The 18,254-nt window shown below is 41.6% G+C and overlaps 1 protein-coding gene across 1 annotated transcript in view; it reads left to right on the forward strand.

Moving 5' to 3' along the window:
- Positions 1-18,254, forward strand: part of LOC112106843 (C-Maf-inducing protein) — a 162,813-nt gene that overhangs the window by 82,711 nt on the left and 61,848 nt on the right. The window contains exons 2-3 of the mRNA XM_024200302.3: positions 1,328-1,453; positions 16,965-17,015. Of these exons, the coding sequence (XP_024056070.1) occupies positions 1,328-1,453; positions 16,965-17,015 (177 nt within the window). The remainder of the gene's footprint in view (positions 1-1,327; positions 1,454-16,964; positions 17,016-18,254) is intronic.

The following is an 18,254-nucleotide window of genomic DNA, read 5'->3' on the forward strand; positions in this document are numbered from 1 at the left end:
TAATTTCGGCAGATAATACTGATTATTTTTAAACATTTCCCCCCTATTTTTATAGATTTAAATTTTCACCATTGCGGGAAATTATGGAGGGGATCAGACGTAGGGGTGTCAGAAATAGTTAATTACATAGATGTTGAGATTCAAATAAAACACACATGGTCAAAATATAAAATGTAAATATTCTTAAATCAAACTCTGTTAAGTTCTCAAGCAACATTTCTTTTTTTGCCTATCTGTAAATTTCGATTTATCATCGATGGAAATATTTTTTCATCGGTTTGTGAGAGTGTACGGTGGAATCTATGTTTACTGGTTTTCCATTAATAAAAAATGGAATTCTTCCCAGTGAAACTATATTACACTGCTATTTTGTCAGTATAATCCAAGTACCTTCCTCCTACAGACACAGCCATACATATCTCAACTCAAATCCTGCTCAGTATTGAGCTCACAAATTCATTTAACCAATCCAAATCAACACATTTTGTATAGGATTGGTCTACACAGCAACTGGGAAGATGCTTCCCAGCACAGATAGACCAACGCACCTCAGCTCTGCTTAAGCTAGTATGCTAAAAATAACAATGTGGCTGTGGCAGCATGAGCAGCGGCTTGGGTTAGTGGCCCAAGTACAATCCCACCCACCTCCTGGGTACATATTCGGGCAGCTAGCCTGTGCCATCACACAGATGCCACACTGCTATGTTGAATGCACTAGTTGGAGCAGAGCTAGCGCGTCTCTGGGAAGCCGCCTTCTGCTGCTGTGTAGACAGGCTTGATCAAGAACTGTAGCCTCATCCACAGGCTTGATTAATAACCTCAGTTGTTTCCTGGTTTTTCTACTCCTTTGTGACTTTAACACTCCCATAAGTGCGGGCGATGGACAGATAACACCTCTATAGAATGACCTGTATAGGAGCTTCTCTCAAGCTTCTTACCACTTGCTTCCTCTGCACTTGATTCCTGACTCCAGACCCAGCAAGTGGTCAGTTCAGGTTCTCTCCTCATTAAACTCCCAGTTCCACCAAGTTGTTCAGTGGTTTCATGACAGTCAGGTGGAGCAAACGTGAGGCCACCAAACGATTTCACGTGTGGCCTCCCCAGGATTTCCAGAGAGGAATGGCTAGTGGTGTGTACTCCCCTGCTGCCCATCATCCCGTCCTTATGGGCTCAAAACATTACAGGCAATCAGATGCTATATAACTATTCCCAGCACCAAATACAATGGGATCCGTTTCAGTGGCATAATGCATTTGAATCCATGTTGTGAAACTTTTGATGAGTAAGTAAATGCTTATTCTTTCTTTCTCTGTTTGTTTTCTTGCAGCCAACTGGGTATATGGAAAACTCCATTTCCTACAGTGCTATTGAAGACGTTCAGCTGCTCTCCTGGGAGAATGCCCCTAAGTACTGTTTACAGCTCACAATCCCTGGGGGTACTGTCTTACTGCAGGTACAGTAAACATGAAAGAACAACTCTCTATTAATCACTTTGATTCTGTTTGCTAAGTCTGAGATCTTAGCCCTGATTAGCCAGGCTGACACTGGGCAGATAATTCGCTGTGGTCAAGCTGGTTACTTACCAACAGATTTGTGTGAGGTGACACATTCAAAGCCAGTCAAGATTGTTTGGGTTGCTGGGCCTGCTGTGTTTATTAAAAAATTTTAAGTGATAGTGGAGAATGGGAATTTTTGGGCCAAGATGATTTAAACTTGCAGTAGGTTTTATAAACAGGACAGGGCTTTGTGGGAGAATTCATAGATTTTTTTTGAGTCCCAAAGGGTCCAATATAATGATCTAGTCTGACGACCTGAATAACACAGACTATAGAATTTCACTCTGTAATTCCTGGCACTGAGTACAGAACTTCCAGTGAAATTAAATAATATCTTTTATAAAGACATCCACTCTTAATGTAAAGACTTCAGGTGAGATTGAATGCCGTTAGATTTTAGAGAAAAAAGCACCTTAGAAGGTTCAACTAATCAGGCGGCTCAACTGTTAGAACTTTCAAGTATCTGTTTGGAAATGGACAATTCCATTACCACCCTGTGGGTAGGTGACCCAAGGGGGTGATGTGGGGCAGAAATATTTATGTAGTTCTTTAAAATGCTAGGATTTATTTAAAAACAGCCAGCCCTCAAGTACACCTCAACTGCATGTCTTATTTACTCTAAGAACTTGCTCATAGCATTCTCAGTTTGAACAAGCAAGTTGGTCCCTCCCACACGTCACATGATGGTGCAGAAAAAAGAGATTGTGGAGGACAGACATTAATAGACATGCATTTCAGATGAGATCTACAGGAGCTTCAGGGAAGCTAGATATGGCCCTGACTTTGGAGTCAGGGGACCTGGTTTCTTTTCAGTGTTCTGCGATTCGTGCTGTATAACTCTGGATGAGACATGTCCTGAACGGCTGTGTTAGTGGCTGAAAAACAAGCCATTGATCTCTGTGTCTTAGTTCTCCCACCTTGAAATTGGGACTAGGGATGCTCACTTTTTTTTTTTTTTAAAGTGCTTTGAGATCTCTGGATGACAAGTCTAATGATAAGTGCTATTCATATGAGGCCAGTGTCCTTGGGCACGTTTCCCCACTCTCTATGTCTGGTTGTTGTGTAACATGCTGATTACCATCACCAAATATTTTACAGCTGTGCTGTGGTGCTATATAGTATATAGTTTCCTGTATTCAGTCCTCCTTAAGTCCTATTTCTAAACAGGAGGCACCACCTTTTCCTTTATTTTCACATTATCCCACACTTCCTCATGTGTTTGTAAGGTTTTGTAGGATTTCTAAGGTCATTGCAAGTTTAGCGAGAGCAGAGCGCTGCACCACATTCCTGAGTTTTGAAACTGCTGTAGTTCAAGAAAAGAAAGCTAACTGAAAATCCAGCTGGATATGCACTTAAAAAAAAAAAACCTTTCAGCAATCATAAATTCAAAACTGCTGACCCTATTTTCTCCAAATTTGGCCGTTCCTTAGATCTCAGTGGTGACTGTAGAATAGATCAAGTTTCAATAATATCTGTTCAGCTGTTGACTCTTGGGTGTGCATTGTTTTTTCTGACTGGAATATGTGGACAAGAATGTGTGTTTCATATGTGTAGAATTCAGAAATGGCTGAGTGATTTCCGCAGAAACTGTGGAGCGGGGGGGGGGAAAGAGTATCTTTGAAATGGAGATAACTCATGAAAAATTTCAGCCCCAAAGGAAATTGTTCTGGTGAAAATATGAGTAACTGCAAAAGGGTGATTATAATGGAAGTTGCATTTCTATCTTTACTATACCATAGCAGCTCCGGAAGTAGTTCAGTAATATATATGAAGATATGAACAGTGCTGCACTGGCAGAATGTGATACCTCTTCTGATTGTATACTTGTGGTCCTGGTGCTGATCAGCTGTCCGTCAGAGCCATGAAAGATTATAGATAGCTGTATCTGACATTCCAATATTTTTGATTGGTCAGATTAAATATTAAAGCACTATCAGGGAAGCAGTGCAATCTTCATAGGAAAAAGTTTCTTCCTTCTTTGAGGGATAAACAGTTGTGTTTTTTAAGAGAAAATAACCCAGTTGATCATCATCTGCTTCTTATGGCTGATGTAGATGTAGCGCAACAATTATAATTTTACATTTAGGTGGCTAAGCCAGATAATTGTGCCTGGAGTAGCGGAGTGTATCACTGTGATGCCTCCATCATACTTGTGACTCGGGCATTGAGTTGTGATATGTTCCACAATCTGTTCTGGGTGACCACAGTTGCACACTAGAGAGTTTTTAATTTTCCATTTGTGCATCAGGTACTTGCATCTGACATGGTTTGTGCAGCTGCGGTTTAAGATTGCCCATAATCTTCGTGGAAGATCGAAGCCAGGGATCTTCTCCGTTGGGTCTTTCACGAGGGGGGTGTGTGTGTGTGTGTGTGTGACTTCTTGTGAACTCCATTTGGCTTTCCTCGGGGTTGAAGTAGCATTGACTTGAAGTTGCACCCAGTTGATGCCCATTAACAATCCGAAACTAGGCACTGAAATGAAGTGTGTTCTCCATATTACAGGGTTCTGCAGGAACATGGAACAACAGAGTGACTCTAAATCTGTTCTGGACAAACCAGGCTGAGTCACACTAGATCATAGAATCACAGAATATTAGGGTTGGAAGAGACCTCAGGAGGTCATCCGTCCAATCCCCTGCTCAAAGCAGGACCAACACCAACTAAATCATCCCAGCCAGGGCTTTGTCAAGCCGGGCCTTAAAAACCTGTAAAGATGGAGATTCCACCACCTCTCTAGGTAACCCATTCCAGTGCTTCACCACCCTCCTGGTGAAATAGTGTTTCCTAATATCCAACCTAGACCTCCCCCACTGCAACTTGAGACCATTGCTTCTTGTTCTGTCATCTGCCACCCCTGAGAAAAGCCGAGCTCCATCCTCTTTGGAACCCCCCTTCAGGTAGTTGAAGGCTGCTATCAAATCCCCGCTCAGTCTTCTCTTCTGCAGACTAAATAACCCCAGTTCCCTCGCCTCTCCTCGTAAGTCATGTGCCCCAGCCCCTTAATCATTTTCGTTGCCCTCTGCTGGACTCTCTCCAATTTGTCCACATCCCTTCTGTAGTGGGGGGACCAAAACTGCACGCAGTACTCCAGGTGTGAACTCACCAGTGCCGAATAGAGGGGAATAATCACTTCCCTTGATCTGCTGGCAATGCTTCTACTAATAAAGCCCAATATGCTGTTGGCCTTCTTGGCAACAAGGGCACACTTCTGACTCATATCCAGCTTCTCGTCCACTGTAACTCCTAGGTCCTTTTCTGCACACTCATATTACTCTGGCTGTCTTCTGCAGTTACTTCAGACAGGTCCTTTCATATGCAGAGTCGTTTACCAGTGGCTAAGGATACATCTCATTGCTCAGATCCTGACGTTAGCCCTTCACTTTGTTCCAGTGCTTGGGGTTTTGGATGGTGTTGGAATGCCATAAAAATATATTTATTGTGATGATTTTCAACACAGCAGATATACTTTCTGCTCTCAGTAAGAGTCATACATGGGAACATCTGGGTCCACATCCTCCGCTGGAGTAAACTGTCATGACTCCATTTTAGTTGATACCAGCTGAGTTTCTGGACCGTGATCTTTGCCTTTGCTTATGCATTAGGACTGTGGGCTGAAGAGGTCCATGTGAGGGGTACGAGAGATTCCCAAAATCATCGCTGAAATTTGGTTCAAAGTAGACTAACACTTGGAGGTTAGAATTCAACTATCTGAACCTTTCAGGAGGAACTCCCTCTTTCCCCCCTTCTGACACACAGTTGGCCCCTTCTGACCCTCCCAAACAGCCTCATAGCATCCCTTGAAAATAAGAAAGTAAGACTGGGACTTGGGGAAGAGTGTGGGAAACTACCTAGGACAGACAATGTTCCCTGCCTGCCAGCTGTATGAACGATGCAGCCCATGTTTGATGAACCTTCCAGTGTAGGCTGAGGCTCAGGAACATTTGGACTCTGGAACGTAAAGAATCCATTACAGCACAGTTAGTGCACTGTTCTGTAAGACATGAGCCCTGTGCATTCTACCCCAAGTCTAAACACCGATGATAGGGTAATGCAGGACAGACGGCAGAGGCAAATTCAAGCAAAAGAGATGGAAACACTTTTAGGATGCGCTCCTGGGCTCCACTCAAATTGAAGAACCTGGAAGTATAAATACAAATGTATTTCCTGTGCTCTGGAACTCACTTTTCCAGAATTTGTTGCAGTATTTCTAGGTATAAAATACTTACAAAATTGTAAGAAATGGAATTTTTCTTTTGTCTAATAGCTCTTCTGTTGCTTCATTGTTCAAGGATGTAATGCAAGTGGTTAGGGGGCAGAGAAGAATGGAAACTTGTTTAGAGATAAATTTTTTATGGTAGAAAGGAGCTACTAATGAGGTGACAATATAGTTATTCATTTTTGGTGTTTTTGTGTCTAGGCTCTACCATATAATCCATTAGATAATGAGAAGTAGAAATCTTATTTTTAATGTTACGTAGTTTTACTGTTAAGACTGAATTGATGCACGTATAGGTGACAGTGGAAAGCACAAACCTGCAATAACGACTTAATGGCCCAGGCTTTTAGAAATACACACACATAACTGCACGTGCAGAGTTTGCACAGGGTGAAACACTGAGAGCCATGGTGCTCCCAGGCAATGGTGAGTCACAACCTAGCCTTGTTTTTACTCTGTCTTTTTATGGTACCTATCCCCACAGCCCCTCTTTGAGGCAGGGAAGTTCTGTTATCCCCATTGTACAGATGGGGAACTGAGGTGTGGAGATACTGTGGATGTGTCTACCCTGCGATCCAAGATGGGACGGCAGCTTGGGTAGACCCTTGCTAGCATTGCTAAAAATAGCAGTGTGGACATGACAATGGGGGTGCACTAGCCTCCCCAGAACCTCCACATTGCAGAAGTTTGCACCAGCTCATGTACACTGCTATTTTTTTGCCATGTTAGTGCCGATAAAGCTAGTCTACCCAAGCTGCGGGCATACCTTGAATTGCTGTAGAGACATTCCCGAAGTGGCTGGAAGTCTCTGGTAGAGCAGAGAGCTGAGCCCTTATCGCTCAAGGCCAGGCTAGCAACCTAACCACAGAATCTTCCTCATCCAATTAAGTAATAGAATCTATTGGAGAGAAATTGTGCTCAGCTGTGGAGTTGGACAACTTCAATATTTTCATATGACGCCATAATAATATTTTTATTCTTCAACTTCACTTACTGGTGTTAGCATCCATGTCTGTCATATAATTTGTACATCATTTTTCTGTTAAATTTAATTTCTGAATCTTTATTCCATAGCATTCTCTTTATAGCCTCTTTTCCCGACCTGTTTACTATTACAAATGATAACAAGTTTGAACCCAAAGTGCCCTGTGGAGAGTACAGGGAGTTTGGCAGGCATTGTAGATTTTTATCTGGAGCAGCCTGCCATTTGTTATTTGAAAAAACAAATGAACATAATTGTGAGAAATGAACATCTAAAAGTGGGTGCTTCGCATGCACAGTAATTCCTCTGAAAAACTGGTATCACAATATAACCTTACAATAAATGATGAAGGAATTGAATTAATCTGGGCTTCCATAGTGTTTATATTGGACTATGTTATGACTCCAGTGTCACTATGGGAAACTGAATGTAACTAAACTCAAGCTTTCCCATATGTTTTCGGTAGGTGCCGATCCTGATTGATGATCCAGTGTGACCAGGCCAGAATGCAGTATAATTATGGATTTCCCATACAGAAAGGTCTATAGGATGCTCACAAATGCACAGTAATATTTAAAATAAAATAATAAATACTTAGAGAATCAAGATGCAAAACCTACATTTTAAATAATGATGTAATATCTAAGGAGGAAATCTATGGCAGGAGCAACAAACAATTTAAAGTTTACATTCTGTGCTGTCTCTTTTCCCTGCAAAACAGATCATAGTCTCCCCAGGACACACGGATTAAGACGCAGGCTTTGTTGCAGGTGTATGATTCTGACTTGGATGCCTCTAGCTATTTCTCACTGTCAAAGGACTATCAATACAGATCTGGAAAGAGGAACCCTGAGCTGGATCCTGCTCTGATGTCTCAGTGTAGAAGTTGTTGTATCTCCAGGGTTTAAGTTGAGATGTTTTGGGGTGTGGTATTGGGCTGTAAATACTGGGAGGTGTGATGTACTTAACAACTAGAGCTGGTCAAAAAAAAAAAAAATTGGTGGAACAGATTTTTCCATTGGGAATTGATCAAAATGAAAATATTTCATGGCAAATGTATTGATTTTGACAAAATTTTCAACAAGAAAATGTCTGATTGATTTAAATGTTTAGATGGTTAAAAATAGTAAATTAATAATTTTATATTTACAGACATTATAATATATTTAATACTTTATATTATAATATTTTGACATTGAAATGTAATGATTTTATATCAATCAATTTTATAAGCATCTGGAGGATAACAATCTTCAAATGCATTAAGGGCTATTTAAGAGAATGTTGATCGATTCTTCTCCATGTCCACTGAAGGCAGGACAAGAAGTAATGGGCTTAATCTGCAGCAAGGGAGATTTAGATTAGATATTAGGAGAATCTTTCTAACTATAAGGACATTTAAGCTCTGGAATAGGCTTCCAAGAGAGGTTGTGGAATCTCTGTCGTTGGCGGTTTTTAAGAACAGGTTGGTCAATCACCTGTTAGGGATGGTCTAGGTTTATTTGGTTCTGCCTCACCACTGAGGATGGAGGGGGCTTGACTAGATGACCTCTGGAGATACCTTCCAGCCCGACATTTCTATGATTCTATGATATGAAGTTATCAAACTTCAACATTTTTATAGTTCTGAATTGAATTTTATTTTTCATTTCATTTTTCAGGAAATTTTGAAGTTTTGGCTTTTCATGCCGATTCAGAATGAAAACAAATTTCCAAATGTGGAATAGACATTTTGGTTTCTGACCGGCTTTAGTAACAAGACATGAGAGTCTAAGGTGTGGTATGGGGATGTGCTTCAGGAATCTGTCCGAGTTAGGTACAGTCCACCCAGGGAAGCACTACATGCTGTGTTAGAGGTTTGAGCCGACCTTGCCTTTGCTGTCTCTTCTTGAACTAGTGGCATGGTGCTGCACAGTAATGAGTCAGAAGCGAGAGCCCAGCACCGTCCTTACATCACCTGCTTTTTCGCCGTAACAGTCTCCCTTTGAAATATTGACCCATCCCAGTCCAGTTCAACATATGGGGCCTGACAAGCTAACAGCTGAGGTAATGTGACCGCTGTCCTGGTAGGAAGCTATTCCTGGTTCATGGAATGACTCCACCCTCACTTTGGAGGAAGGGATGATGCTCCGAGAGCAAACATGGAGTATGAGCAAACTGCCAAATCTTTTAGATGCATTGGCCTTTCAGGCTCAGTGTTTGCTGTATGTGCCCAGTTGTCTGCACTCAGTCTTGCTTCTGAAGCATAGTGTTTGTTTCAGTCCTCACCATGCTCTGTGGGTGTCACTAAAAGTCATTTTCCCAGACGCTCTGGTATGATAATGAGGTGGATGTTTTGTTTGGGTTTTTTTTGGCCAGATGTGTTGATTCCCAGTTCTAATAAAAAGCACTGAACTCTGACAAACTTGTTTTCTCCCTCAGTTCCACTGGGAGAGCTGGCAGGTTTTGCAGGACCTGGTGCGCAGATTGTAAGCTCTTTGGGGCAGGGAGCATGAACCAAATTCAGCCCTTGAGGAAGTGGGAGCAGCTCCCTCTGGCATCAGTAGTAGCAAGGTCTCTTTGTGTTCGGGCTGAATTATGTCTTCCTGCCTTTTGTCTGCAGAGCACAATGCACATTGATGGTCACAAGCATTTGTTCATAATAAAATAACCCAAATGAGAAGTTTCATTGCTAAAGTTGCCACAACTTACTAACCATGCTGGCCCACCCCAAACTCCTAGCACATGTTTGCATTTCTTGGGAGGATCTAATTCCCTTCCCATCGCAGGTTACACTTCTGTGTCATTGGGAAGGGTGGGGGAATTTGGTGTTGGCTCAGTTTAAGAGCTGGATAAGAGTTGTTTCGAGGGTGGACAAGATGGGGAAGCGAGACAGGGTGGAGTTGTACAAACCATTTAACCTCAGTGCAGGCTGCAGTCCACATCTCAGGTTTTGCCAGAGCCAAATGGGCCTAGAATCTCAGAAACTTTCAGTCCTGGTCTGTTTTTTTCAAGTAGGATCTAACTGTGATAAAGGGAGTTCTCCCATCCATAATGCGCAGTGTTGTTTTATTCTATTCTTGGCAATCAGGTGTCCTCAGAAGGAAAAACAAACAGAACAGGAAGCCCTGATAAAGACAAAGCTCACTGCACATATTCAGCTCCTACGTGAGCTGTGTTTTGTCAGGGAGTCCCCAAGGCAAATATTTCCGCTGGATTGGGAATGCCTTTGCCTGTTGTTTCCTTAATCCATATGCTTTTCTTGGTACCTGTTTTTAGTTTAGCAAGCCTATTAGTCCAGATATAATTCTCCCTTTCAGAGTCTGGGTTTTGTTTAGTAGCAAATCCATTCAGTATCCTTGAGGTGATATGCTTGGGCTCATGGAAGGCCCAGAATTCAGCAGAACCACTGTGGCTCTACTAGGCAGGGAGACTAGGGAGAAGAGGTTCCGGAGCAGTTCACTCCCATCTGTATGTGAGGTTGTTAGTTGGGCAATGGGAGTGAAAGAGTCTGGCACCTGGATCTGCAAATGATTTTGGTGCACTGCTCACACTTCCCATGCATGGGGGGAGGAGGCAGGGATTGTACACAGGTTGTAGTAGTGACCGGGGTCTGGTTGTGCTACTTTCCTGCACTCTGACTCTGAGTTGGAAGGGAGGATTTTGTTCCCTGATGAAAGGTCTTTTGACTTGAGTTTTGCATGAAGAATCTGGGTTTCATCCCTCCATTGTATTAAAATTGGCTTTTAGTGTGACCATTGGTGCAGAGAAGCCTGCAGTACAGTTATAGTCTTACCAGTTGGAGGAGAGTACAGACAAAATGCAGGAAAACATACTGAGAGAGAGAAATACAGAATAAAGTCAGAGCCTGGGAAGAATTACAACAGAACCCAGATCATGAAACCCCACTTTGTATTGTCAGCTGATTCCCCCCCCCCCCCCCCCCCCCCAGGACTGCTGCTGACTGGGGAGTTCTTTAGGATGGTGTACAGAAAGGGCACTGTAATAAGGAGAATTGTTGTTATAACACTTTGTTATCTGGACAAGTCATTTCTTGAATAATGCAGAGATCAGCAGAGTGTGACACTTCAGTGTGATAGGATAAGTTAGTGCAATAGAGCTGTTGGCAAAATGGCATTGATAGATGTTGACTTACAGATAGAGAAGAAGATTCTCAGCTGATTTCAGTTGTCATAGCTCCAGTGATTTCAGTGTTCTACCTGTTCATTGTCGTCATAATAATAAAATAGAATAGTTACAAAGAGTTTCAGGTCCTACACAGGCTGCTGCTCTGTTTTTAGGGTCTTACATTCACATTTTCCAAATTGTTTCTCTGTCCTCTGTTCTTTGAAATGGGGATGCTGACCAATTGAGGCTTCAGTCCTGGATGCAATAAGCTCCCAACAGCCAGACCCCTGCACCAAACCTCACAGAAACTAATGGGGATCTGCATGGTCATGTGGGACTAATGCACAGAGCTCACTGCTGCCTTGGGTTCTAACTGACTATGAAGGGGAAATAGTGAAACCAACTATATGCAAAGTGCTGCCAAACGCACAAACTAAAAATATGGGAATTATTCTGTTTTTTTTATCTTTAATTCATGTTAATCTTAAAGGCTAAATGTGAAAATGGTAGCTAAAATATTGCCAGACAGAAATGTAGTTCTTCGAAACTGGTAATGTCCCTTTTTAAATAACCGGTGCAGAACAGCACTGGCTGTACAGATGAGACAGAGATAATAAGAAAAACTTCTACAGTGCAGCTAAAATAGCTAATTAAAACATGACTTTTAAAAATAAAGTTTTAAAGTCTGTGATGGCTCAGTCTTGCCTCTTTATTGTATCCTAAAGCCGAATGAAAGTTATGGGTCATATCCTCAGCTAGTGTAAATTGGCCTAGGAGCTGATTCACTAAGTCAAGGATTTTGTTTTGAGCTAAATCCCAGTCTGGCAAACACATAAGCATGTGGATGACTTTACTCATGGACGACAAGCTCGTAAAATGGAACTGTGCTGATTTTTACTCATTGGGGGTTTGGCCCAAAAATGCATAAGGAATCTCCTACGGAGGTGTCGGTCTTCAACTATCCTGCTTTACCTGAGTGTAGAGATCAAAACAAGGTCCATTAAGGGAGAGGAGGGACCTAATAATAATAAAAACTAATCATAAACTTCAAACTTCAAGGATTTTCAGAATGCTTCAGTAACATTAATTAAGCCTCTTGATATCCCTGTGAGGTAGAAAAATATTGCTGTACCCATTTGACGGATGGCAAACAAAAGCACAGAGGAGGCAAGGAAATTGTGCATGTTGCGTGCGTGTTTGTGCATGTTTTGCGTTAGCAAAAACAATTAAAAATCAATAACTTCATGTTTGAAGATACATGCTGATGTCATTCTGGACCAGAGCAAACCTGACTTAGATATTCAATGGAACCATAGCCTCAAAGCTTTCATGTGATAGAAATACACTTTGGGGGACTGATTTTTCTCAACTGCAGAGAATGCATGCACAAACACTTACTACTGTGACTGTTCACACAAAGAAGGTATTTGCCCAGGCAAACAACTAGATAAACACCCGAGTCATAAAAGATATTGCTGTTACCTCTGTGTCTTGTAGAACTTTTATTTAACCTGATAAGTATCACCTAGGCCCAGTTACCCTTTCTTCAATATCAGCCTAAAAGAAGAAAATGTCTTGCAACAGTGAGCAATTTCATACCTCTGCCAAAGTTCCAACATTTCCTGGACATAACTGTGGTTTAGCAGTTCTCTGGAAATACGCAGGAGGAAGCATGTACTGGGAGGATTAAGCTTTATAGCCTGTCCGGTCTTGCCTAGTATGGGAAAGAGAGTGTTAGTGTCAGAACTGCCCCAGCAAGATAACAGTGGTTAAGCTTACTAAAATTGATCTAGCCAGGCGTAGCACTTTGGAGGGTGAGCTTCTGGGATACAAGCATTGACTTGATAAGGTCCTGATACCATTCATTCCTGATCAGTGGTAGACCTGCCGGGATTTCCTAAAGGTTTGTTTTCTGCTTTTGTGTTTACTATCATCTTCTTTGTAGTAGTTTTTCTTAGAAGTGGTCTCAACCCAAATCCAGAAAGTCCCAAATTCTGGAGCTGTTTAAACTCCAAATTCAGATGTAGATCCAAATGCAGATGTTGCTGATGGCCTCTCTATATATAATAGGTTAAACTAAAACACCATATTTAAATGCTGCACAAAGTTTGGAATCTAAGCTTGCAGTTTAGGCACATCGCTGGATCTACTTTCTTAAAAAATTCTGTTGTGTTTCCCCTCTCAAATTTGAATATAAATTCTTCCTCTGTTGGTTTTGCACTCTTACATTTAGCAGTCCATGTCATTGGGTTTTTCCTCCAGTTTTTGTGGGTCAAGTATTTTCTCAGCCTTTTCTTTATTTCTTGTTGTGTGTACTCTGTCTATAAAAACCTGGATGAGAGGTTGTTCTAAGTGCCTACCCCCTGTTATATCTAGGCTCCAGGAGGAGCAATGTTGGTCATAAAACCCACTTGCTTATATTGATTTTCTAGGTGTTTATGATGGTCTTGTGCTCTCCAATGTCTGGAAAATGAAGGGTAGTTAATGGCTAATGGTGATTTTTCCTTTAATGCAAATGGTCAAGCACCTACGTTTGGCTCAGATCACATCATAGATCAAATCTAGCACCTAAAACTGGCTGACATTGCCCTTTTAAGGAGAAAGAGTCCTGCAGTTCCCTATTAATAATTAGTAGTATTAGAAACCAGTGTATGTTGTTGTTGTTATCAGTGTAAAAACAATAGCTATCTAGAAAGTTTGTTTGCTGGTAATTTAATAGAACTTTTACATGTTCAGCTAGTATTTGATTTTCCTTTAGGAAACTTCAGATCTGATGGACATATAGCATGCACTCGAGCCTTTTGTATGCTACACACACATTCTCAAACCTACAGAAAATAAAAACTTGGTTGCTGGCTGGAATATTGAGCTTAATTAATCAATTAGAATCAAGGAAGCCTGGGGGATCAGTCCTTGGTTTCAGCATGGGCAGGGTCCATATAGCAAAGTATTGCTTTCAGAACACAAATGTTTGGCTTCTTGGAGAGGAAATATTAGTCTAGTGTAGTGGTTAGTGCAAGGGGCTGGGAGCCAGGACCCCTAGGTTCTGCTCTTAGCTCTGCTGCTAGTTCTGGGGTATGAGGCTTGCTTAATTACTATTTGTAAAGTGATTGGACAGAAGGTACCGCAGGAATGTTACTATTTTAATCAAGGGCCTAGGAGGGAACAGTGATCATTTCAATTTATCAACGTATTTTTGTGCTTTATTCTAGGTCACTTTTGGTTTTGTTCTTGAAATTCTATTGCTGCTGTTTTCTCATCTCCCAGCGTGTTTCCTAGTCCAGAGTGGTACCTGATGGGTGTACCTGTGCCAGACAGTTCTATACTATAGGGTTTTGTTTTGCTGAACACCTGTGGCTCTCTGTTGGTGTCTTCATATAGCATGTCTTCTTACATTCAGGGCCAGAACAGCGGGGTGGAATTCAAGACCAGGATTGCCTCTTCCTTCTTCAGGCAGACAGACTTTCTGGCACTGTAGCTGGCTTTTGTTATAACAAGACACGCAGGTTTTGGGCAGGTTTGAACTTCAGTCCTCAGGAGTACATGGCCATCAATATGTCTAGTCAGCTAGAGCTGGTTGAAAATTTTTCCACAGAACAGTTTTTGGTCAGAAAATGCAGTTTAATCAAAATCTAAATGTTTTGTAGGAACATGTGTATTTTGACAAAACATTCAATAGGAAAAATTGAAACAGATTTGACTGTTGTTTTTTTCCTTTTTCATTTGATATTGTCAGAACGTGTTGTCTAGATTTTTATCATTTGGATTCATTTCATTTAAAATTGTTATTGTATTAAAATATTAATTGTAATAGGTGTTTGTAGCGAATCGAGACTCACCAGAGCGGCGGCGCCTCCTGCTGGTCGTCTTGGAAATTAGCTCTTGTCTAGCCCAGATCGCCCTCTGCAGGCCAGTGTCTCACCTGCCTTAGGGCCCCCGTGTCCCTCCTGGACCCTGGTTCCCTTTACCTCAGGGTTCTGTCCTCTGCAGTACCCCTGCTTTGGGTCTCCCCTCCCTGGGGAACCCCCCAACCCTCTATCTCCACCTTGCCTCAGTGGCTACTGCCAGTCATCATCCAGCCCCCTTTCCCTGGGGCAAACTGCAGTCCGAAATGCCCACTCATCACTGGCAAGGGGGTTGGACCAACTGCCTCTGCCTGTCCCTGGGCTTCCCCTCTCCAGCTCTAGTACCTGCTTAGGCCTTACCCAAGGCCTCAGCCTGGGGAGTTGCCAGCTCCTTTGTCCTTCCCCAGCACTGCTCAGCCTCAGGTACCCTTACTCCTCCAGGCAGCTAGGTCCTTCTCTCTCCAGAGAGAGAGAGAGAGACTCACCCAGCTCCTCCCTGAGCCCTTATAACCGGGCCAGGTGTGGCCTGATTGGGGCATGGCCCCAGCTGTGGCTGTTTCCCCATCAGCCTAGCCTTTACTCTCAGGAGCAGGGTAACTGCCCCGCTACAGTGTTATATGTAATATAATGTTTTGACATTACCTAAATGAAATGATTCAATACTATCAAAATTAAGTGTTTAGATGGTATTTTTTAGTATTTCCATTCCATGAGAAATTTCAAAATTTTAGTTTTTTTCATTCTGATTTGAAATAAGCAGATTTTTAAATGTTAGAATTTCTGGCAGAATGGGCATTCCGTTTTCCAGCCAGATCAACGGGGCCAGTAGATAATATGCCTAGTCTCTTTGAAACCCGCTTTGTTTGATGATCCACTGTGCATTAGGTGAGCAGCTGATTGTGATAATATGTTGCTGTTATAACAGTGTTACTCCATTGGAGTTAGTGAGACATGTCTGATTTTCCCCAGTGATATCAGGATCAGACCCTGAGTTTAGAGGCATATTTGGTACCCAGACTAACTTTAACTTTTGCAGCTCTGGTTACCATTAGTTACCTTTAGCTAGGAATAAAGTTAATTGTGCGTTCTAGGTTTTAACGCTTATCCAAAAAGGTGGGGAAGGGGAGAAATAATAACAAGATGCTTTTAATTTTTGTTCAGGTGCACGGGAAATAGTTTGTAGGAAATTTGCCATTGCAGGACACAAGCCCCTCTGAAAGGAGATGCATTTTTATCCAGTGAAGAGCCTTGCCGTTTACTTACACAGGACTAGCATTGATCATGCTATTATTTTCACTACTATTTAAAACATCCCTAATTGTAAGGAAAAAGCCCTAGCAGCTGAAAAGAAATGAGATGGAGCTGGAAAAGCAAACCCACACAAAATATTTCTAATGTACAGAGAGCCCTGGAAAGGCATGTATGCTTTTCTGTGCACTTAACGGATTTACGTCAGTGGTAGCTGCTTTTATAATTTTTGGTATCAAGGCTGCGACCTTTGGGAGCATTGAACTATTTCCTTATTGGCTGCGACCTTAGCTGAACACAAGGAATTTTTAGCAGTTCTGCTTAATATGGACAAAAACTGGTCCACATGTTACATTGAGAATGACTATTGCAGCGTTTATGCAGATGCTGTAAACTGTGTGTGTGTTTTCTTAACGTTTTCATTGCATTCTATTGTCATTGTTGCCAAGACAATACTCAAGTAGCTAGATTGCAGCTGGGGAACAGAAAACAAGGGAGGATGGTGCATAAATGAAGATATCTGCAAAATATTGTCAGCATTTTAATCCAGGGTAGTGATCTGATATAGAGGACTAGTGGCCTATAGTTGTCATAGGCTTCATCAAAAGCCCATTGAAGTTAATGGGAATCTTTCCATCGACCTCAAAGGGTTTTGGATCAGCTGAAGTTAATACTTTTTAGGGTTTTTTTAAGTTAAATATTTAATATTTTAAATTGAAAGAAGATGTAATAATGTCTTTGTCACTGCTGCCTGTTAAAATAAATGGATGATAATGCAAACCCATGTCTTTGGTAGATTTTTAAAACTCTCCTCCACTTTCATGAAGGGCGTGGGTTGAAGCTGGTAATTCTAGAGCAGAGAACCCAGGTCAGTGGTTTCAAATCCACGCAATCGTGCGCTGCTTGGAGGGTTTTAAAGAACACGTGATTCGCTTGTGTTTGGCTCAATGTTCCAGAGCTTTAACAGAATCTAATGGTTCCATTTGTGTGTGTTTTGTTTTTAATTGCAGGCTGCAAACAGTTACCTGAGGGATCAGTGGTTTCATTCTTTGCAGTGGAAGGTAGGTTTTGCATTCACTATTTTCCTTGTAACCTTAATAATTGTAACTATGAAGTGCCCTTTCCCCCTGCTTGTACGCCCTGTGAGCCATGCATGGATGGTGCTGTGGAAGTGCAAATGCCAAGAAGGCCCACAGCAAAAAATTAAGTGACTTGACCTCGTCTTGACCCAGGAGGTCAGATGCATCATTTCTTCATCCCTAGTGGTTAGGCTCAATTTATTCAAATGAAGAAAAGTCCCTTCCAGTTGAGGTTTAGGTGATTACTTCTTCTTTTTTTTCTTTCTTCACACCCTATTGCAGCCATGTCCTCTGTCTAAAGAGAAGGGTCTTTTCTCTCCAGAAACCCTACACCCTAACAAGGCCACAAACTGAGCAGCTTGTGATAACCTAGCACTATCAGCCTGTGGTAGCCTCCATGCAGTATATATCAAACACATTTTCAGGTGGTACAGTAACTGAGCCCACTTGTTTCTGTGCCAAAGAATCTAGTAGATATATAGAAATTTACAATAAGGCAGACAGCCTAATCTTGAGATATTCTAGGCTACCCGGGTACTTGATTTTATTTACTCATGTGAAACTGGGCCAAGGGTACCTTTTAAAGTTGCCTATTCATTGCAAGTAGCATCAGTCTGCTTATCAATCTGTTTCATGCTTTTAAATGATTTGGAATTACTTGCAGCCTTGGGTGGTGGTAATTCAAGAATCTTGGGTAATTTTTCATGTTCATTGGAAATGAGGTTGATCAATTATGAGATTATTAAACAAATTACACTATAATATGTCAAAAACAGATCATTCCCAACCACCAAAATGTGACTTTTTGAAGGACGGTGGATGAATTCTGTTACAGGTCCAAATTGACCATGAAGACATTTACTTGAGAATGAATGGGGTTGTTATGTGTATAAACCCCACGGTGTGAAACAATAACTTTCCTGTGTGTTTTTTTGGAACGGAGAGATCAGCAAAGGACTTTTCTTTGGAAACATTCCAGTGCAGTCCGACAGGTTGACTTCTTACTTGGTCGCTTATCAAGATTCCATTCTGCCCACAACAAGTGCATGTGAAAATAAATGGAAGTCCTTCCCATAGAATTGCTTTGGTGTAGGCATTTTTGGATAGCATGGATTGTGGAAAAATAGTTACCCAGGGAAATTTAGATTACTCTTGTGTTTTGTACAGTTACAGACTTCTTTTACCAGCTACTTACAGACGAATTGTACAGGGCAGTACAAA

This window comes from Terrapene carolina, unplaced genomic scaffold (assembly GCF_002925995.2).
Source record: "Terrapene carolina triunguis isolate 2854851 unplaced genomic scaffold, T_m_triunguis-2.0 Scaffold33911, whole genome shotgun sequence".
NCBI classification, from domain to species: domain Eukaryota; kingdom Metazoa; phylum Chordata; order Testudines; family Emydidae; genus Terrapene; species Terrapene triunguis.